Source organism: Carassius gibelio, chromosome A17, assembly GCF_023724105.1.
Source record: "Carassius gibelio isolate Cgi1373 ecotype wild population from Czech Republic chromosome A17, carGib1.2-hapl.c, whole genome shotgun sequence".
Lineage (NCBI taxonomy): Eukaryota > Metazoa > Chordata > Actinopteri > Cypriniformes > Cyprinidae > Carassius > Carassius gibelio.
Genome location: NC_068387.1, coordinates 3496319 through 3519296, shown reverse-complemented (window position 1 = coordinate 3519296; position 22978 = coordinate 3496319). Strand labels below are relative to the sequence as shown.

Sequence of the window (22978 nt, the reverse complement as noted above, 5' to 3'; positions counted from 1 at the left end):
AACACTTCATGTTTGTTTCCAAATGCAATGGCTTCAGTTTTTTCCTTGTTTAGCTGAAGAAAGCTCTGGCACATCCAACTATTAATTTTATCAATGCATTGGCAGAGGGAGTCAATAGGCGGATCTTTTGTGACGTCATTGTTTATGTTTGTCGCGTTGCATCATGGGAATCGTGTGGCAGGAAACACCGCTAGATACCTGTAATTTGATTGTTTTGCACGTTTGGAGGAGGATTTAGAGAAGAGGATGGTTCACTTTTGCTGTGTGGTCGATTGTACGGTTAGTTGGGGGCCTGATAAAAAGTTTTTCCGAATTCCCTCCGAAAAGGATAGCGAAAAATGAAAGAAATGGTTGCGTGCAATTAGGCGATTGAACCTGGACGTTCCGAAGAAAGCCTGCAGCTTCTGAAAGAGTTTGTGAGGCACATTTTGTTCATGGTAAGTCTTAGTGACTATGTATTTATAGAAGATTGAATAAAAATAAATAAAACTGAGTCAAATCAACCGAGTCATATGTTTTCGCTTTCTGATTCAGGTGTCCCAAACCGCAATCCACAGCACCCAGACTATGTTCCTCACATCATTCTGTAGCTGTGCTTTGCTGCAAGCCTCACTAGTACATGCAGCATTTGTAAGTCCTATCCTGACAGCTGCTTCTACTTTAAACATTAAAGCTGCTACATGACTGCATGTTTCTCCAAGACTGGATTTGAAAGAAGGAGAAATGTGTAAGCTGTGATATACAATTTTTCACCATTAGTACAGACGCCATTGAAAGTCTCACACTGAAAACAATTGAATTGGTACAACAGTCACTACATTTTCAGTAAATAAATAAGTAAATAAGAACACTGATCAATGAAGACAATGAAGACGTTCTCTTTGTCGAACACCCACGGGAGATGCAAATCATGCTGTGACTCTGCTTGGCCAGGTCTAACCTCTGCTTTTAGCACGATCACTGCTTTCTGCTTGGCAGAAAAGACTGACCCAACTGTTCAAGAAACAAAATAATCATAGGCCTTCAGACTTTTGAAAGCCTTTAATCTTTCATGAGTAAAGGGTCCAGGGGTTTCTATTAAATAAGAATAAATGTCTCCCCAGCAGATTCGTGGCCAAGACACGGGCGAGTCGGACCAACGTTTTTTGTCATCCCAGATCTCATATGGGCTTTGAATAGCTTCGATTTTGTCACCAATACAAATTTTGAGCTTCTCTCCAAACCTCCTCCGGTCTTCAGATGTTAAAGTGCTTATATATTGAGGATTTTGCCCGCTAAAGGCCCGTTCACACCAAGCACGATAACTATAAAGATAACGATAAAGATATAGTTCTAAAAATCGTTCTCAATATTAAAGAATAGCAGAATCCACACCATAACTATAACGATAAAGAAACGATATCGTTGGAATCACTTTCAGAACGATTTTTCCACCTGATGAACGATAAAACATTGCCAACCAATCAGAATCAATCCTGCTGTAATGAGCTCGAGAATTTAAAGCAGCAGACGTGCCGCGTCCGCTTCAAATACACAGACAATATCGTTCGCTGGTGTGGACGCTAATATCGTTATATTTATAGTTATCTTTATAGTTATCGTGCTTGGTGTGAACGGGCCTTAACTCACTTGAAAGTGCTCGTTGCGTCTTTACAGCCTGCCATACTGTTTGTTTTGTTGCCACACAACCACTCGCGTATGCGTACAAAGATGTCATCAAAGATCCTCCTATTGGGCTGTAGTAATTTGGAGATATGGCTAGGTAAATCTGGGTATCATCAGCATATCTGTGATAGGCAATTTGGTTCTTTCTCATTATTTGACTTAGTGGAAGCATACACAGGCTAAACAAGAGCGGTGCAAGAATTGACCCTTGTGGCACTCCACATGTCATGGACGTCCACTTAGACTTATGCTCTAATAGACTCACATAATAGCCTCTCCCTTCTAAGTATGACCTGAACCATTTGAGTACCATCCCAGAAAGCCCAACCCAGTTTTCCAGTCTCTGTAGAAGTATGTTATGATCGATAGTACTAGGGTTATTATTACTAGGCTTATTATACATGTGCATTGAAGTTTTAAAATGTATCTAATTTCTAATTCTACTTGTATTGAATTAAATGTTTTGGATACCAGCATTAAATTATTGTTTTTATTATTATTTTACTGACTCAAAGTTGGCACTGTGCATGTAAAATGCCCCAAGTAGGCTAACAGGTTTTATTTATGGGAGAAAAAAGGTCTGTCTACTGGCGCCAAGTAAGCCTATCTTTGCATAACTCTTTTTCATTTCTTACAATAACGAATGAAAATCGTTAGGTTAGATACATTTGAGTAGGCTTGTTTTGTTAAAAATCCATAGCTGTAATGCTTCGGTAATGCTCCACACAGCTGTAATGCTCCACACAGCTCACGCTGAAAAGCGACGCAGTGCCTTACTCGGAGACTGGCCCATTCTCTCTTGCACGGCTGCTTCGCTAGCATCATCGGATGCCTATCAGAATCCGGGAGTTAAGACCGCAGTTTGAGCCAGTGGCTTGAATTGATATGGCTCAGGCCCTGGCCCTGTGTCCTCAGACACCTCGACATCCTCCACTTCAGGTGAAGGTGGGGGAGAAAAGTCCTCTACTTCAAATGAACGCTCTGTAGCAAAACTACTTGCGTCACTAGAGTCACTCTCCATTTTAGCGACTCTAACAGCAGCTGTCAATTAATCTGTCACTGAGGGTCTCAGGTTCACGCCCCACCGGCTCAGCCCTGCCCTTGGTTTGTCCCCTCTATCTCCGCTGTGCTCTGCCCACTTTTCAGCATTTTTCAAATATTGCCAATGGGTGGAGTCAGGCTCTGATCAGGGGTTTAGTTACCCCTTAAAGCCTTATCTCTTGTCAAAAGGCCCGACACGACCGCAGACTTTGATGAATACTGCTGGCAGCAGCGACGTCTGTGTCTGTATCATTCTTATCAATGAGTGCATAACCTCGTATCTCCCCGCTCCCAAGTCATAAAAATCTCGTATCTCAGATTAAACATGATTTTGTCCCACCCTCTTTGTTTTTTGATGATGGAAGCATAAAGAAGACAACAGCAGCTGCCAAGTGTAAAAGAACCATCAGCATATATCATTGATGGCATGGATCTTCTTCAAATGCTCAATGATTCAGCCTTTCAAACGTTCAATGACCTGGGTGAGTGTGTCTGGAAAAAGATCGCAATTTTAATGGGAAAGGAAGGTCACAGCTGTGTCGTTATAGTTTTTGATAGATATTACCACCAACACTCAATCAAAGATCTTGAAAGACAAAGAAGAGGCACCAAGATGGGCATCCTAGCACCAACCTGGATGAGCTGAGGTGTCAGCAGCAAAACTACCCCCAACAGAAGATGGCTTCCAGCAACATGTGCTGAGAGCCGTGTACCAAACAGTAGTGTGGCGTCACAGCCACCTGGCCAAACCTCTTCTCTGGAACCCAGTTGGTAGAGGATGGAGGCTCAGAGAAGGTGGCTGCATTTAATCTGTGATGTTCCAGAAGGCACCAGCACCTAAAGGAGTTAGAGACCTCACCCACCTCTACTGTAAAGATGGAAACTGCACCAATGCCACCAAATGCCAGTGTCTTTCTGTGGGCTTGACCTGCACAGGGTTTTGCTCTTGCCCTGACTGTCCAAATATGACCCACTTTGTCACTGGTGACAATGTGGATGAGTGGTGTGTTGCAGTTGTAACATCATGGGGGGTTGACCCCAAAATGTTTCAAGAGGGTCTGGCTGCAGGCTTTCACTTGCACTCTCAGACTTGCACACTCAGACATTTGTACTTCCGCTAGTGACATCACTTGCAGTCTTTATTTTTTATTTTGTTTATTTTTTTTATTACTTTTCGTTTGAATTTCCCAACATTTTATAAAGCCAGGTTGTGAAGACAAGAAAAAAGAAACTAAATTACAATGTCACTTGCAATTGCTACTTGAACTCTCCGCTACCTGTGACTTCACTTGCAATCAACACAAATCGTGCATGTTGCCAATGGAGACAAGACGCTGTGGTGGTGATTAAATTATTAAAACTAATTTAGTACTATAACGTACAGGGTCCTGCAAGAAAAAGACAAGATCGGCAAATCCATGGCCAGAACACCAGAATATGAACATTTGCATAAAGTCTCTAGCTAAGCATAGAAAAAAAAACACTTAACATGGCTTAATATATTAAGATGCTATTAAAATATGAAATTAAATGTACAGTTCATTAATATAAGGAATATGTATATAGTATTTTCCTCACATACTGCAAAATGTGGCATAATGGACATAGATGAGAAAGGCCAAACTCATGCTTCTCTACTTTATTAAAATACATAACTAATATGTACAGGCAAGCATGTGAGCCCAGAATAAACGAAACACGCAAAGTTTCACATTAAGCATTTTTCCATATAGAATAAACTGTCTACAACTTGTTTATATCACTGTCTTTGTCCATTAACCTACATTATGTGTTTTATTTATAATGATTTTCTATAGGAGGAAAACGTTTAATGTACAATTTAATGCACTGCGTTCTGTACTCGTCTTCTTGCCTGTACGGAGTTGATCCTTTAAAATCACTTAATGCATAATGCCCGTTCATATTTGCTGGTCTGTATATACTTAGAGTCAACAACAAGACATATAGGCTAGCCTAGGCCTACTAAATTGTCTTTATTATCTTAGTCTGTTATTAGGCCACATTAAGCGTTATTGTATGGGAGGACAAAGTTTGCACATTGTGTTCATAGCCATCTGCTTGACTTGCAGTACATTGAATAATAACTATATATCGAATTTGATCTTTTAATTGAACTTAATGTGTCTGAATACATTATGCCATATTAAGTGTTAGTTTTTTTCTACAGGAGGAAAACGCTTAACGAAAGACTTTGTGCATTGCGTTCATATTCTGCTGTTCTGTGGCCAAGGTCTGTGCTTGTCTTTTTCTTGCAGGACCCTGTACGTTATAGTACTAAATTAGTTTTAATCGTTTAATCACAACCACAGCGTCTCGTCTCCATTGGCAACATGCACGATTTGTGTTGATTGCAAGTGAAGTCACAGGTAGCGGAGAGTGCAAGTAGCGATTGCAATTGACATTGTAATTTAGTTTATTTTTTCTTGTCTTTGCCACATGGCAACTGTTATAAAATGTTGGGAAATTCAAACAAAAAGTTATCAATAAATAGAACAAAATAAAAAATAAAGACTTCAAGTGGCCTTGCTAGCAGAAGCAGTGTCTGAGAGTGCAAGTGCAAGTCTGCAGCCAGACCCTTCTCCAACGGTTCCCAAAAGCAGTTGATGTTCCAAATGGTTGCTGCTAGAAAATAAACTAAACAGCCTGAGAAGACAGGGCTCATTTCCCCAAAGAGTGTTTGTTTCTTTAGTTAGATTGCCATTTGTTTTATTTAAGACAGTAATTTAAGTTGTATTGTGTGAAGTTAAGTTATAGTTTTATTAAAAAGTTCATTAAGTTCAAACTCCTGGTCTCCTGTTTGTGCTATGGTAAGGTGTTATCTTTCGATTTCCATATAGTACAAGGTGCCATATTAAATATTTTTTGATGTCTCTTATATTTGAATTTCTCAACATTCTTCTCACCACTGATAATGAATGGGTTTGGACTCAATTATGTCAGTGTTCCATTTTCATTCATTTTGGACACATCATACATCGAGTGACAGAACACTTCTCTTTTATCATATATTTACATATTTGGTATTGCTGGATTCAGCACAACCCCACCTTTCCAACAAGCCATCATATGTGTTTCTATGATAATGCCAGGCAAAGCAAGCACAAAGTAAATGAAAACATTCTGCATAGATATTAAATTTGTGCATGTCCGCTTATTTTAGATATGTGTTTACATGTGTCTATTTATTCCATACATCAAGATATTCACATCCAGTCTTTTCTAGTAGTTAAATCAACTTCCTGACTACAAACATGTCAAGTTTCAAAGCTCTCAGAGCTTGTGTGATTGATCTGCATTAGTTTATATGCCTTAACTCCCATACGGACAGGCTATATTTTAGTCCTTTATTGGTTTTGTGGTGTATAACAATATCTGTTAATTTAACAATCTTAGCAGTAAAATATTTTTAGCCAAGAATCCATTTCATATATGGGAGACCTTAGAGATGAGGAAAAACATTGTTGGGTTTAGTTCTACCTCCGGTAGGGGTATCTCGAAAATTCAGGGGCATTGTCACTAGCCTATTGACCGCACAGACACTATTGGAAGAGATCTGAGCTGAGCTGGACAATGACGTCACTGAATCAACAATGAACTGACTTTAACTGATGAATGGACTGTTTTCTATTGTCCTGTTTAACACTGTAAAGCTGCTTTGACACAATCAGTATTGTATGAAGCACTATATAAATAAAGGTGACTTGACTTGATTAATTGAATGTGTATACAAGTGTTCATTTCTTTCACTAACCCTAGACCTTTAAATGGTAATGTTTTCAACATTGATGATAATAAATGAGCAGCAAGTCAGTATATCAGAATGATTTCTGAAGACTGGAGGAATGATGCTGAAAATACAGCTCTGATCATAGGAGTAAATTTCATTTTAACTGATATTCACATAGAAAAACATTATTTTAAATTGTTATAATATTTCTGTATTTTTAATCAAATAAATGTATAAAGTCAGTAACCGGAGCAGCAGGACGTTTTGTGTTCCTGGAGGCCTGCTGTTCACTCCGAGCACGTCTAAAGGTTAGATGGGACTTAGACAGACGTTTCTCTCTGAGAGCTTCTTCAGTGAGTCGCTGGCTTCATCCGCTGCTTGGTTCCTGGCGGGGAAGATACCCGCGTGTGTCAACATGATTTATCAGACAAAGATTAGAATTGATCACTTTTAATCAAATAAAAGGGCTCCAGCATGCATCTGTTCTTTATGAATAGTTGAGTTGTTAGGGCACAGCACCTCAAATTCGGTGGATATCACTCCAGTTGTGTGATGCATTTATGTAATGTATGTGCAGGTAACATTTTTGCTTTTTGCAGTATGTATATTTCCATGCAAAGGAAATAGTTTGTTGGAGTGCAAGAAAAACTTTTGTTCAAATTAATTTCACATCCAAAGATAAGTTGCTTGAATTGCATTATACGGTGCAATACAAGGTATAATTAATGCATTGAAAATACTTTTATAATGCACAATGCATGTGCTGTATATAGGCTGCAAATAAAGACTTAATAAACTTGAAATGTTTCATATAATATAATATAATATATAATATAATTAATATAAAACTATATAGAAATAATAATAAAAATGAAGACCAAATTAACTAAAAGTTAAATCAAAATTAAAATAAAAGCAAAAAATATAAAAGTAAAAACAAAATCAAGATATTAATAAAAACTTTAATTGTATCTCAATGATATTAAAATAACCCAGTTTGTGGTTCCCCTCTCTCCTCCCTCATTGCTTTCTGTCTGTGTCCTTCACTGCACTATTGAAAAGGTGCAAAAACCCAGTTGTGGACTTCAAATGGCAGGAGGAAATGTGAGGTTCTCGGGTTGGTTGCATTGGGTTTCCTTTCTGAATCAGATGTGCTCTGCCTCCCGTCACAAACACCAAACTCGTGTTATGAAGCAGATGGTTGGCTGTGAATGTGTGTTCATGTTCATCTGAGCAGAGGAGCTGTTAGATTTAGAGCAATGATTAAAATGCAGGGCATGATGTTATTATCATGCCAAATATCTCTACACACACAGACCCGACAGACACAACACACAAGCTCTAATGTTATACATATGTTAACATTACACTTTTGAAAATAACAACTAATAGTTTAAAATAAATTTTCCTGTCTTTGTGCATGTCAGATATAGTTTCAGATACTCAGACCAAATCTCCATTTTGGTGTGGAAAGCTTTGTCTACTTTTATGTCAAAATATGGGTTAAATATGTTCCATTGTCATTCAGTGCAACAAATTCATTAATTTAAAAAGAAACAGCATATTTATTTAGACCCATGCTTACTAAAATATGTAAAAGGACAAAAAAGTGATCATAAGAAATTGTATTATATTTTGAATTTTTGCTGACAAATTTGTCACTGTTAATTTAATCCCTGATATCTCCTCGTCCTCATCTGGTTGTTAGATGTTGGTTGTGTTACAGATTCCCTGTGTTTCTAGTGCTTTCTCCAGTGGATATATTAAAAAGACTTTTATTTTCTACTTTATGTTGTGTGCTCCCTACAGCACCAGTGTGTTACAGACGCATTCTAATGTGAAAAATATATATATGTATATATATATATATAGATTTTTAAGTTGAATTAAACGTTTATCATTTTGATGATTGACCCACGTACATGGTATAGCTCACCAAATATTTATTGACTTTAATCATTGTATCTTCATACATTTTTGTCAGTAACCAAGTCATTCAGAGATCCTGTTCTGCTCTGTATTTGAGTCTTGTTAACTGTAGACTGCTGGAATAAAGTCTCACGCATGTTTTTACTATATTTGAAAACGAGATGATTACGAGAAACACTGAAGAAATTAGCAAAACCATTTAGCCATCCAGATGTAATTACTACAATACATAGCTAGGTTCACCAACCGTAACTTCTTCCAGGAAGTTGTGATTGTTGATCAGTTAAGCTTCACTGACCATATCACTACAACAGCCCGAATGCTACAACATTAGGAAGATTAAACCCTTCCTATCAGAGCAGGCCACACAACTCCTTGTCCAAGCTCTTGTTGTCTCCAGACTAATGCTCTCTTGGTGGGCCTTCTGGCATGTACTATCGAGCCTCTGCAGCTGATCCAGAATGCAGCAGTGAGGGTTTCATTAGTTTGCATGGTCGCCAATAGCCGCTAGCATCAAATGCAAGGAACTGATGTTTGCCTACAAGACAACCACTAGCTCTGCACCAAAGTACCTAAACTCGATAGTTCAGACTTGTGCACCGTCCAGAAGCTTGCGTTCTGCAAATGAACGAGGCTTCATTGTACCATCCCAAAGAGGCACAAAATCTCTCGCACAGACCTTTTCCTGGACTGTTTCCATCTGCCTGACTCAATTTGAGCTCTTTTGTGTGGCTTACCTGAACAGACTCTTTATGCTCTTTATCACCTTCCTGTCTGAGTGAAGCACATGCTGGCTCTGTGCTGTCTGCCCACAGACCTTCATGTTGTAATTAATGTGGATAAAATCCTGTGTGTTGCATTCTCTTTAAACTTTAAAAAATAATTTTCAGTGTGGTCTATTAAAACTTTATAAGGTGCAGTGATGTTTTGAGGGAAAGCTCTTCTCTTCTTCAATCAGTGTCTTAAATATGATCACCAGGCTTTTAAGGCATGTTTGTTCATCTCTCAGTTTTCATTAATGATGTATCAAAGAATATGATACTTTTTTTTGTTTTTAACATGCAGAGTTTTTCTAGCCTGCTGGGTTAGCATGTGTTTCCAAATGCATTTCAATGCAAAAAAATAAAATAAAAGCATGTTATTGGCAGGTGTAACCGGTCTTTGTTAGAGCATGAGTTGTGCTTGACATGGTATATTTTTCTCAAAGCATAAACTTGTTTTGAGACAAATATGACAGAGTCCGAGTGCATAATTTAAGATGTATTTTAAAACATTCTTTCTGTAGTTTGCTAGCAAGCTGTCAGATGAGTCTAATAACATCTTGGTGTGACAGTTCAGGAGATCAGTTGCTGTGCTGTTTAAATGCCTACAAATAATGCATGTGCTGCAGGAAGTTGTTTATTAGTCTCAGCTGAACGGTGCCTGAGGTCTTGCTAGGCTAATGGTTTGGTTGGAGCTGTTCCACAGACTCATTTGTGCAGATCCATTTGGCTGGTCTGTTTGATCCTGCCTCATCTGGATTCTGCGGAGCAACTATTAGGAGTTCCTATTCATCAGACTGAGTCTTGAACTCTTGCTGAGCTCTGCTCTGTATGTATATGCATCTTGGTTTATTTTCTGAAGATCTCCTCCAGGCATGAGAGAATCTCATCATCCTCAATGGTGCAGTGAGACAGTGCCCACTTAAAGCACTCCCCTCGCTCTAGTGTTAACCTAGATAAATGTGTGCCATTAAGCTTATATCAAAGTGTGTGTATGGAGTGTAAAAGATAGACATTTATTGCATAACATGGAGGCGCTGGCACCATCACTGGCATTCTTTCCCTGGGAAAACTGGAAACAAAATGTAAAAATAATTTTTACTTATACATATAAGAGTGACTCAACATTTCAAACTGTCAAGGGTCTATTTTTATTTGAGTACACTCCCAATATCCACAAAAGGTTGTGCTTTTATAAAATAAAGAAAACAATAGGACTCTCTTCTGCCATCTCTGTTTTGGACAAAGGCACAATATATATATATATATTAGTGCTGTCAAAATTAGCGCGTTAACGCATTCGATTAATTTGAAATATTTAAATAACGCAATTAACGCGGTTGCAGTTTTTTTTTATTGGCCTATGTGTGTTCAACGTGCAAAGAAATATGGATAAGACCAAGGAAGGACTTTTAGACGGAAAGTTTCAGTATAAAACTCTGCCGGATTACTCTTCAGTCTGCCACAAGAAACAGCAACATTAAAATCATGAACTCAAATGTCATTGTTGAAAAAAAAAAACAAAAAAAAAACAATGATTGTTGTAACAGTGCGTAAATCAGACCTTTCTGTAACGCTAACGTTAATAAGCTTAAACAAAAATAATGAAATAATTGTGTAGCGGAGTATTTTTTGTACACAGTGCCGCGAACTGTCAATCACTCCTGTACGCGTGCATCACTGTCCTCCTCAGCTGCAGCAACTTGCTCTCTCTCTCTTCATCAAGCTTTAAAACGAAAAGGGGACAAAAAGATCATATTGTCTTTGTGCATAGGCTATAGATTAATTAGATAAATGAATATCTAAATTTGTGCCTTGCCGTCTACGGTATTTTTTTAGAACTTAGAAAAAAGATGCTGCAGCCAATGAACAGCCAGCGGGGGCTGCAGGACGACTCAACCTCCGCAGACAGTTTTTAATGTTTATCAGACAATAAATACTCAAGATTTTGCTTTAGTATAACTTCCGGGACAATTAGGGCCAGATTCGGGAGTCAGGACAGTTTAGATTTCGGGACTGTCCCGAATTTTTCTGTCCCGTCTGGTCACCCTTCCTGAAAGAGCTGCATTACTTCATTAGGTTGAGTCTGACCTGCAGAGACTTGGTGAGGTGTCAGTCAGCGAATAATCTGATTCTGGTCTTGTTCTTGCAGTATTCAGAGTCTGAAGCCAAGAAAACATATGAAGTGTTGTTGTTAACTGTATTTGATTTTTAACTGAACCGAGTGTGGTGTACACTCATAACGAGTTTCACACACCTTCTCCGGCCACGTTGAGTTGTTGACACTTAACAGTGGGAAAAGCGACACATGCGCTATTCACTTGTATAACTTAAGGGTGAATGGGTAATGTAGTTTCTGCTCTGGGTGGGATGAATTAGGAAGCTTGCATTGTGAAGGGCGCTCTGAAAATCGGCAGTGCAGGTAAACGATTAAAACCTCTATTAAAACAGATGTCCAAATGAGCGTACCAGTATGCTAAAAGCACATTCTGGGCGCACGGAGAGGTGGCGGTACGCTCAAGAGCTATATTTGGAAGTGGCGGTACTGAGTACTGGTGCGTACTGGCCCACTTAAAGCACTGGCAATGACTATACTTTGGAATTTTTTTGCAGTCCACTTAGAATTCAACATGGAAATCATTTTTGTTTTTTATTGGCATTGATTGTTTTGAAATTCAAATGGTACTTACATGCCTGTGTTTTTATTTCTGTAATAAATATGGCTTTCAAGCCAACAGTTAATTTGGAGGATATTGATGGTTTATTGCAGGTATGTTGTTTACATGAGAAAATCTGTGTTACAAGTTAAACAAAAATTCCAATAAACAATCATATTTTGAATTTAAATAGTTTCTTTGTCTTGAGTTTACATTAATTATTTACATTTTACATTTACATATCCAAAAAGTTTCAGTCTTTTAACTGTGATTAATCGCGATTAATCACGATTAATTTAAAAAAATTGTGCGATTAATTAGTTAATTTTTTTTAATCGATTGACAGCACTAATATATATATATATATATATATATATATTAGCTGTTGAGCAAAACATATTCAAGGTACAGTTATATGATGAATATAAGCTGCACTCTCCGAACTTTAATTTGAGGGTATTCTCATCAAAATCTGAGGAAAGGTTAAGGAATATTTCAGCTCTTTAATATATACCTCCCTTCTTTTTCAAAGGATCATAAGTAATTGGGCCATTGACTCAAAGCCATTTCATGGACAGATGTGGATTATTCCTTCATTATTTCTACGTCAATTAAAAAGGTAAAAGTCTGGATTGATTCAAAGGCTATGTTCACACTGTGAGCATTAGTGCTTTAGTGCCTTAATTTGCTCAGATTTTTTTGTTTAGCTGTTCACGTTGTTGTTTTAAATGTGGACAATATCAGATTTCCAGTGTGAACAGGTCATGTTTCTGAACTGACCCTGCAAATGAACAATACATACAGGGTTGCCAGGTATTTACAAAAAATCTGCTAATTTGCTTCTCAAAATAGTCCAAAACTAGCCCAATTGCGTTCTTGGGGTTATATTTGTGGTTATATATATATATATATATATATATATATATATATATATTAGTGCTGGGCGGTATACCGGTTCATACCAAATATTGGTATTTTACACCTGATTATGCATGAAAAAAAAAAAGAAGAAAAAAAACTTCATAAACCGGCATAATAAAAAAAAAAAAAATTGATGTACATTTTTTGTTCAAACCACCCAGCACTATATATAAAGTTGCTTTAAACAACAGAGTTGAAAAAGAACCCGCGGCAATGATGAAAAAGTTGCACAAAAAAAAAGTTTTGGGGAAAACTGTACACTTGGCAACAGAAACGCAGCACGTAGTCGGACGTAAAGTAAAAGCAATTATGCATTTATTTATACTGTGATCTGCCACAAGGATGTAACAGTTTAAAGTCTGTACTTTAATGTAATCTTGATTGTTTCATTTGAATTCTATTTTGGTGGCATACAGAGCCAAAATTATGAAACTTCTGTCAAATATATAGTCTCCAAATATATATGGACCTAACTGTATATCTATAGAAAGCTTGAAATGTCTTCAGAAATGTCTTTTAAAAGAACCAATCTAATATGGTCATATATAAGGTGCATTTCTCATTAGTCGGGGGCCGCTCTAGTCCTTACATATCAAAACAATCACTGATCACAGATTAGACATTGGAATTAACATGCTTGCTTACATGTTGCTGCATTCATGTTGAGTGCATAACTTAAAAAAAAAAAAAGTATTTTTGCAAAGGCTGTGTCAAATTGTAACTGGTTTACCAAAGAAACTACAAACAAATAATGCTCCACTGAGACGTTCACATAGCTTCGGATACACACATAGCTTTGTTGATACTGATTTCATTATTGTAATTGCATTTATTAAAAAATGTATGGATTTACATGAAAGGGGGTGCATGCAAAAGTTGTTCTTATAAAGGTAAAAATGGCCCAGAAATCACTTTAAGGGGGCAAATATCACCCTGTAGTGGAAAAGTTCATTTCTGTCGCTCTTTGAAAGTACTTTAGTTTTTATCCTGGATTCTATGAATCTCGCCAAGTCTACTTTTTGGCAGCACTAAATCTAATGGACTCAAAACTGGAAAAAAAATAAATTCCCACATGTGTATTCATCTTTTCTTTGTATGTTTGTTCGGTTTACATTCCATTTCAGCAGTTTTTCGTGGATTCGATTGGTTTATATGAATTGATTATATCATCACCCAAAAGCCACATTCACTTTACCTCAGCCCTAAATATGCTTTATAACCACATAATGTTTGTTAATTTTTCTTAGAGGATATTGAACATTCGATCTCCAGCTACTATGCAAATATTCTGATACAGTGATCTGAGTTTATGTGGTATGTTAAGTATAATTGTGGTTAGCCAATCATAATATTTCCAGAGAATGAGACCCGTCACCAGGAGCCCCAGCGTGGCCTTTCTGTTTCCATTCAGAGCGGGTCTAAAACACACCCAGAAGATCATTCCAAGCCCACAGCAATCCTGCAGGAGTGAGTCACATGACCTCTAGGTATCAAAAGAGCCCTGGGGAGACTTAAAACACATTTTGGGGTTCGTTGAGGGGGAAACCCACTGAAAGGCATTTAATAGTAGCCGTCTGGAAAGCAACTACTGCTGAGCTTCAGTAGAATGATTTGATTTCTAAAGGCCTGTTGACACCAAGAATTAAATGCATCACAAATTAAAGATCTATTCACTAAGAGACAAAGGAAAGGCACTCTGGTTAGTCCTGTGCATTATTCCTGAACAAACACTCTCTTACTTTAACAGTTGCATGTGACAGCTTGAACATCAGCTGATATTTTGGTTGTTTTTATAAAATGAAGGGGAAAACCTCAATCTAATTAATTGAACAATCTCATCTCATCTCATTCGTTTTGTCTTTGCCTATGCGCACTACTCTATATATTTTAGCGCCATTTTTGTCCAGTTTATCTATTTAAAGCAAAAGTTCACCAAAAAAGGAAAATAGGTCATCATACTGAATATTCATCATCATGGCTTTATTCTCTCTGTGAATAATTCATAAGAAAATGCATATGCATGTTAAATCTGTGTAGAGGTGGATTCATCAGTCATATTTACGAAATGTGTGGGACATCATATACAGCAGAGAACATCTCATTGCATTTGTGTCCAGTGATTGTGATGAAATGTGTTTGTAGAATCTTCTCTGCATTTATGTTGATTTGATTTTAATTTTAATTTAATGACCACACAGCCAAGCTGGTGGAATTTGTTATCAGTACAGCTCTTTGGTACAGGTTCCAGCACTTCTTGAGTTTTATATTAGTTAGTGTGGGCATCATTAACTAGGACGGACTCGTTTTATCAGTCTACAGTTTTGTTTTCTTGTTATCTAGGGATGTGCCACTAACAATAAATGAATCATGATACAATATGATGCATATTGCAATTTATATTGTGCATACATTGACAGGGTTTTTGTTTGCTGCTTCTTAATATATCTAAATAGCAGATAGTGTACTTTGTGTTTGTGCAACTATGCTACATTAACATTCACCTTAACATTGCTTTTAAAAAAGCACAACTCTTTGGAGAGTTAAGATTATTGCACAATATTGGAGGTATTGAGTGCATCCAGATATTTCCATAGACACACACCCCGGGACTACTGTGAGCCTGTAGCTCCAGATCAGAATGATCTCAAACGTTGGAGGTGAAGTCAGGTCCCTGACTCCAGGCATCTGACAGATGGAGCGAGTGAGAGGGAGGAAAAGGGAGTGTTGGACACAGAGGCCTGAACAAACAGCCGAGGATCAGAAATTCCTCAAACAGAGCGCCGTGGGCCGGATGTTCCCGCTCCAGCGGAGCCGGGTGTGGTGGGATCTGTACACACTGCTCTCTGATACGAGCTAGAGAACTAGATAGAGCTCCACTGTACAGTACCACCACACATCTGTGATCCAGATCCCTGGGGAGTGTTTGTTTCTGTGTTGTGTGGAAAAATGGCTTAACAGACGACTGGTCAGAAGTTTTGAATAAATGTGATGTTTTTGGGGAAAAAAAAAATTGTTTATGTTTACCAAGGTTGTATTTATTTGATGAGGAGTACAGTAAAAACAGTAATATTGAGAAATATTATTACATTTTCGAATAACTGTATATTAATAAATTTTAAAAATTAATGAATTTTTATGATGCAAATCTGAATTTTCAGCATCTTTACTCCAGACTTCAGTGTCACATGATCTTCAGAAATCATTCACTTATTAACAATGGTTCTTATTGCTTTCATTGTTAAAAACATTATGCATGTCTTTACTCTCACATTTAATCAAACTGATGTGCCCTTGCTGAATAAAAATAAAAATTATTATATATATATATATATATATATATATATATATATATATATATATATATATATATATATATATATATATATATATATATATATATATATAAAAATAATAATTGAACTTACCCCAAACATTTGAATGATAGTATATCATTATTTCCCCAAACATATAAAACAGCACAACATTGCTAATAATGAGAAATGTTTCTTGTGCAGTAATTCATCATTATAATAGAATGATTTCTGAAGATAATGTGACACTGAAGACTGGAGGAATGATGCTGAAAATACAGCTTTTACTGTATATTTAACATGAAAAATTGCTATTTTAAATTGTAAAAATATTTCACAATATTACAGATTTACTGTAGTTTTGTTCGAATTAATGCAGCCTTGGTGAGCAGAAGAGTCTATTTTATTGTTATAGTCTTTCAAAATCATTATTATTTTGAGCCAGTATTTGAAACATATTATCCTTCTCGTTTCAGTGACCAATCAGAAGCCAGCGCAGGCGTTCCTCACGAAGGTGAAGCAGTTTGAAGGCTCGTCGTCTTTCGTCAGGAGATCACAGTGGAGCATCAGTCAGCTGCGGCAGGTCAACGGCATCGACTCCGTCCGAGTGAGTACATGAGCTCTTGCTCCTTCAGATGCTGTCTTCTGTCTACTGCTTCTCATCATCCTAAAATGTCCAGGATTGCCCAGAGTTTGACTTGATATTTGAGAATGGATCTGACCAGTGGACTGCGGGTTCAGCTGGAGAGAAGTGCATGTTTGTCCAGATCCTGCATCACACGTGTCAGCGGTTCATCCCCGAAAGAAAACCAGAGTTCATCAACTGCCCCTCCAAACTGCTGGGAGGTGAGACGTCCCGTTCAAGCTTACCATGCACCCTTTTTTTTTATAATGGGGAAAAAAAAAATTGGGAGTAAGGGCTTAAAGTTCTCCGGAACCGTGCCAGATTTCTGGAGTGCAGCTTATGGCTGCAAAAAAAAAAAAATCTAACATTTAAAAGAAAGAAACATCTTGTTGTTTGATATCACTTTCAAGTCCATGAGTTCACCGATGGTATGAGAAAAGCAGCTTTCACTCTCATCCAAACTAACATTACTGGCCAATCAGAATGGTTTGCTCTTATGAACATGAGACACTCACAATAGTATCCAGTTGCAGAGTTGCAGCTGATGAATGAAGAAGCATGACAAAAGTTGCAAGGCGCAATGGTCAAAGATGTCCACCTAGCACATATTTACATAGAAAAGCTAATTATAAAACAACATAGCTTTGTGAACAGCTCATGTAATCATGTCATCTCCATAAGAACCATATGACTAGCAAATTTATCTGGAGTTTTGAAAAGGTCCTGTTCACACATGACCTCTTAAAGGTAACTTACTTAATTTACCAGCACAGACTTTTTCTGCATTTCCACCGAAATTACCCGGAACATTTGTACCAGGAACTATTTTCCCAGGAGCGTTTCTCAATACAAAGTACACTGATTTTGGGCTTGCATCCTCAGTAGTTCAGACTCCGCGCATTCAACTCGGGAGTGTAATGTCCGAGACGAAGCAAATCCGGCAAATCTGCAAACAGCAGTGTACTTGATAACATCAGTCAGCTGACCATGGCTACTTTAATTTTCCTCACTGTATATTTAGAATAAAACGAAATAGGATATCAAATACCACTGCCTCCTTTCGTTTTCATTTAAGCATAATAACAGCTGCAGAAATGTACTTAGTTCAGGGATATGTTTATATATGCAGCCATTACAATGAAACAAAATATTATATAAATTTGTCTTTTTATTTTCATTTTAACATATAGATAAATTGATTACAAACCAAAGTTAACCTGTTCGATTTATAAAAAAAAAGATATATTTTCTGTTTAACCACTAAAGACACATCAGAGCCAGCGGCACACATCAGAAGGTCTATCCGAGGTGAGGGCTGCTTCTCGTCGGATAGATGATCACTGAGCTCTCGCTGATCGAGTGGAGCTCACCGTCGCAGAGATCGGCGAAACACTTTTTTAAATAGCCGCTGTCTTTTTAAATAAACCATAGATTTGAGTTTTAAACAACTACATTCTGGCCTGAAATACTTTAAAAATTACATTTCATGACACAATAACTAATATTTTGAAAATGTTGATCCGAATAAATGGTGGTTGAACTCAACCAATGCTGCGTGAACTCAACCAATCAGGATGTTTAGTGCCAAAGTCCCGCCCCCGAAAGTTCCGCAACTCTGAAAAAGTACCACCTCGCCAGCAGGGACTTTCTGAGGGGCATTTTTTTACGCAGAACTTTATTTAGTTCCTGGTTCCTGCGGTGGAAACACACCAAGTACCGGACCAAGTCCCTAGTTCCTGGGTACAGTTCCTGCGGTGGAAACGCGGCATATGTGTGAAAGGGGCTAAACTCTTCCACTGTATATGCTGTGAATTTGAATTAATGTTAATCTGGAAAAACTGTGCATTATCTCATAGATTTGTAATGTAAATAATTTATAAACCTTTGCCAACACAGGGGAATACTTCAACCTATGTCTAAATTTATGTTAAAAGGCTTTTAAAACTATTGTACTATATGGTAGTAATAAGCATTTTTAAAAACATAACTTTCTGTTTTCTTTTGATGTTTGATTATTGCTAGAAAATAATGTAATCATATAAATCTGGTTTTCAAGCTTTATTAAAGGATAAACATTTTGGTAACTTATTGCAAAATATAATATTTTTCCTAGTTGTGAACAAACTGTTTGTGTAAAGTTCATTATTATTCAGCAAATCTGTTTAGTTCTGCTAATCATAAATAATCATGAAAAGTTTGTTACTTTATAGCTTAAGAACATGATTAATGGAGGCTTTTATTTTACTATAATCCCCCTCATACTCACTTTACTTCAGATTCTTTGCTGTTTGTTGACATATTACTGGATGTAATTTAGAGGCGTAACAATACATCAATTGTCTCAACATTATGCAACAACCTTAATCTTGACATGTGACTCTTAAATAATCAACTGAAAATGCCAAGAGATTCCCATTTCAAGTAGCGAACAATAATAGCTTTAAATAAATCAGTTTACATAAGGTACTATACAGGATTGCACCGTTTTTTTTTTCTCCCGCTCTCTTTGTTTCCTCGTCTAACATTTGTTAAAGGCACAGGCATTGATGTGAGTTATATCTGTAGATTATTCACAAATGTGTTGTGTGAGTGCAGACGGTTCATGTGTGTGTGCTACCTTTAAAGTGTTGGGATGTTGAGGAAGGGGCTGTAGCTGTTTTAACTGTATCCTGGGGGAAGAAGGTGCCTCCTTCTCTTCTCAGCTGCCACTTATTCCTCCCACTTGATAAATGACAGCTCTTAGTGTTGCTTCTTGTCTTTATTCTTGTAGTCACACTCTGACTCAGCGACAGGATTGGTGTTATTGTGGGAAGTAGAGTCGTGGTTCCTGAGGGTCAGATGCAGCAAACATCAATGCACCTGATAGTGAGGCTCAAAGACATATAAGGGTTAAACTGGTATACAATCTAGCTCATATCATTTCAATCATTTTTTACAGGGATTTTATTTCCTAACCTTTAACATCCATGGAACCCTTTCCATTGACCAAACGGTTCTTTATTGTGGAAACACATTCTTTAGGTTATTAAAATGTTCTTTGCACTAAGAAGCAAAAATAATTCTTTATGAATAAATCATTGAAAGGCTCTTTGAGGAAACAAAAATGAGTTTTTATTTATTTATTATTATTTTTTAAGTTATTTTAGTACTTTAACTTGAGAAAAAAAATTTGAAATGTTGCCTTGACAACATTTGAAAAAAAAACAGTTATTTAAGTTAATGTTTATTTATTTCAAGTGATGAATGCTTTCTGTTTTATGAAATAATTTGAAAGTTGAAAAGGAACTCTTTAATGATCAGTCACATGATTCTACACGATATGAAAGCTTGGGCATATGGCAGCAGTTATAGCGTATGTCAACACTCGTCAGGCTGTAGTGAATGATAAGGTTCATAAGGCTGTGGAAGTGACTGATGAAGACCCTCCGGTCTAAGTCTCACAGCAGATCAGAACTAACAGCATGAAGCTGCTCAGGTGTGGGATTCCTGTCACGGCTGGATCAGCTTCACTCAACGCCATGGACAGACGTGAGGTGGAATAAAGATGGCCATTTGAACAGTTCAGCACATGCTGTAATGGAAAATCTTGAGCCATGTTTCTTTCCACCTTTAGGATGTGATTTTCAGGATAATTTCTGTCTGCATGATTTTTAGCTTGGCATTGTGCTGAAGCTCTCTTGGAAGCTCTCAAGATATGTTGTGTGTGTGTGTAGGGAACAGTGTCCTGCACGAGGCAGCAGACAGTGTGAGCAGCGCGGTGCAGAAGGCCAGTCAGGCGCTGAACGAGCGCGGCGAGAGACTGGGACACGTGGAGGAGAAGACAGGACAGATGATGAACAGTGCACAGCATTTTGCCGACACTGCACACAAGGTGAAGCGTGCCACATGTCTGTCTGTAGTCTTTTGGCCAGTTTCTGCAGATTTTACACGTGAAAAGGCATCTGTGTTGTTCTGCTGCCTTCATGTGGCGACTGCATCAATGATGTAACAATGTTTTTTTTTTTTTTATGTTTTTAAAGTCTCTTCTGCTCACCAAGGCTGTATTTGTTTGCTCATTAATACTGTAAAACAGTAATATTGTGAAATAGTTTGAGATAACTATTTTCTGTGTGAATCTCTGTTAAAGTGTAATTTATTTCTGTGATGCGCAGCTGTATTTTCAGCATCATTCCTCCCGTCTTCAGTGTCACATGATCTTCAGAAATCAGAATAATATGATAATTTACTGTTCATGAAATATTTTTATAAAATACTTCTGAAAAGTAGTGAACGAACAAGCAAGGGACAGGAGATTGTAGCCAAGTCTTCAGACATTTTGTGCTGTGTTTGTACAGTAGATTGCAGATGGATGATTAACAGTCTCTCTCTTTCTAACTCTCTCTCTCTCTCTCTCTCTCCAGCTTGCCATGAAGCACAAGTGTTAAGCCTTTGCTGTATTTTTGGAGAATCTGGTACAAAGTCCTCTCCCTGATCACCCTCTGCTATCAGAGAGCGTTTCTGGACGTGCATGAAGTATCATATAAAGGACAAGTGTGTATCTACAAGAAAAGATCATGCCTCCTCTACACTTGGATGGTATTTGTGGTCATTGTGAGCCTTATTTCAGTGTCTCACTCTATGACAGACATGTTTTAGCATTTAAAATTCCTAAACAAATATGTAAAAAAAGCTTCAAAAGCCTGCTGATAGATTCTAGATAGTTTTAACCTAGTGAGTGTTTAATAAGTTCCATCATAAAAGAACTTTAGTGAAAATAAAAGATTTAAATAAAAAATAAAAAATCAATTTTCCTATCCAAAGGTTTTGAAAAAACTCTAAACTTGTTATTTTTTTTTTACATCATTTCTTTTTTTTTTTTCTCCAATCTTAAGTCAAAATATATGCAGTTGTTAAAATAATCTAAATTTCTGCTATGATTTTTTTCTTGCATTTTCATCTTTCGGCTTTTATAAACATATTTGGTGTAACATGCATGTTTACATAATGTATGAATGTACATAATGTAACAATGTATTGAAGTAATTTTTTTTTAGAAATGTAATCTGGTCAAGTTAATATCTGAAGCATTTTAAACAGATTTTGCCTTGAGGAACCTGAAAAAAAAAAAAAAAAAAAAAAAAAAGCATATGCAATGTTACTTTCCCAGTTGATTGTTTGCGAATAGATTATGTGACCAAAGACCAAAGTCTGTATAGTGTTCATTTTTGTTACATAAATAATGTAGATAATCATATCTGTGCATAAAACCCTGCCTTAAATTTGCCTTCAGATGACTGCTTTACTTGGGTCATCTGTGAGATGATTTTAGCTTCTCTTCTGTTAAATGGCATGAGCAGTCATATGGTTTGTCTTATGGCTGTTGAGAGCAGCTCTGATGTACTGATGTCTGACTGCGTGGCTGGGGAATACTGCCAGAGACTGGCGTCATCGTCACAGAAAAACAGATGAATTATGAAACTGTCATGTGCATCCCAGGCCTAGATGTTCATGTTTTTCATGTTACGCTTTCATGATGAAAAACAATCCCTGTTTGCAGTTCTCTGACCACATGTTTGAGAATGTACAGTAGAATAGCCTTATCCTTGTCACTCAGTTGTAAGACACTTTTTTTACTCAAAGGGAATATTGATATAGTTTTTCCTTTAACACAATGTGCCTGTGCTACTGTGTGGAAGACTGAACAATGAATGATAATGAATGAAGTCATCACAACTTTTTTGCTCATTTAGATGCAAGAAGGCATATTTGGGATTATGTGATGGGAAATGTGCTGTTCTTTCCCCAGCAGCTCACTTCTTGGAGGAGCTTGTTCAGGAGTGTTAGATTAGGATTGGAGAGTGGACCTTGAGCTCCAGAGTTGAGGACCCCTGGGCTACATTATCCCTCAACAGACTGATAAAATCAACCGAAACTGGCATGTGTTCAGACAAACTCCAGACAGCAGTCACGCCAGAGACGCTCGTTCCCTACTTAGGCAACCATGTTATATCTGTAACACTGAGACATTTCTTGAGTGTAATAAATTGAATTGTACAATTCAGCATCATCCTGGATATGCTTTATCTGATCAATTTAAAATAATAGATGTCTTGCAAAAAATAGTAGTCTTTAATGTTCTTGCATGATTGATCTGTGCTTTTGCGACACAGGTTCTTCCCCATATTATTAAAAGCGTGCTGTAAGTGATTGTTCACATGTGTGCATCGAGGACGGGCCGTGCTGGAGTCACCTTTGAGTGATCTGGCAGATGTGAGATGTGACGCAGCGGTGAGCAGCTGACGTCTCTAGATCTGGCTCAGGATCCTGCTCATGCCTTTGAC

The 22978-nt window shown here is 37.3% G+C and overlaps 1 protein-coding gene across 1 annotated transcript in view; it reads left to right on the top strand.

Moving 5' to 3' along the window:
- Window positions 1–22698, top strand: part of LOC128031391 (syntaxin-binding protein 6) — a 47565-nt gene extending 24867 nt beyond the window's left edge. The window contains exons 3-6 of the mRNA XM_052619628.1: window positions 16510–16640; window positions 16714–16879; window positions 20372–20529; window positions 21059–22698. Of these exons, the coding sequence (XP_052475588.1) occupies window positions 16510–16640; window positions 16714–16879; window positions 20372–20529; window positions 21059–21082 (479 nt within the window). The 3' untranslated portion in view covers window positions 21083–22698. The remainder of the gene's footprint in view (window positions 1–16509; window positions 16641–16713; window positions 16880–20371; window positions 20530–21058) is intronic.
- The last annotated feature ends 280 nt before the right edge of the window (window positions 22699–22978 follow it).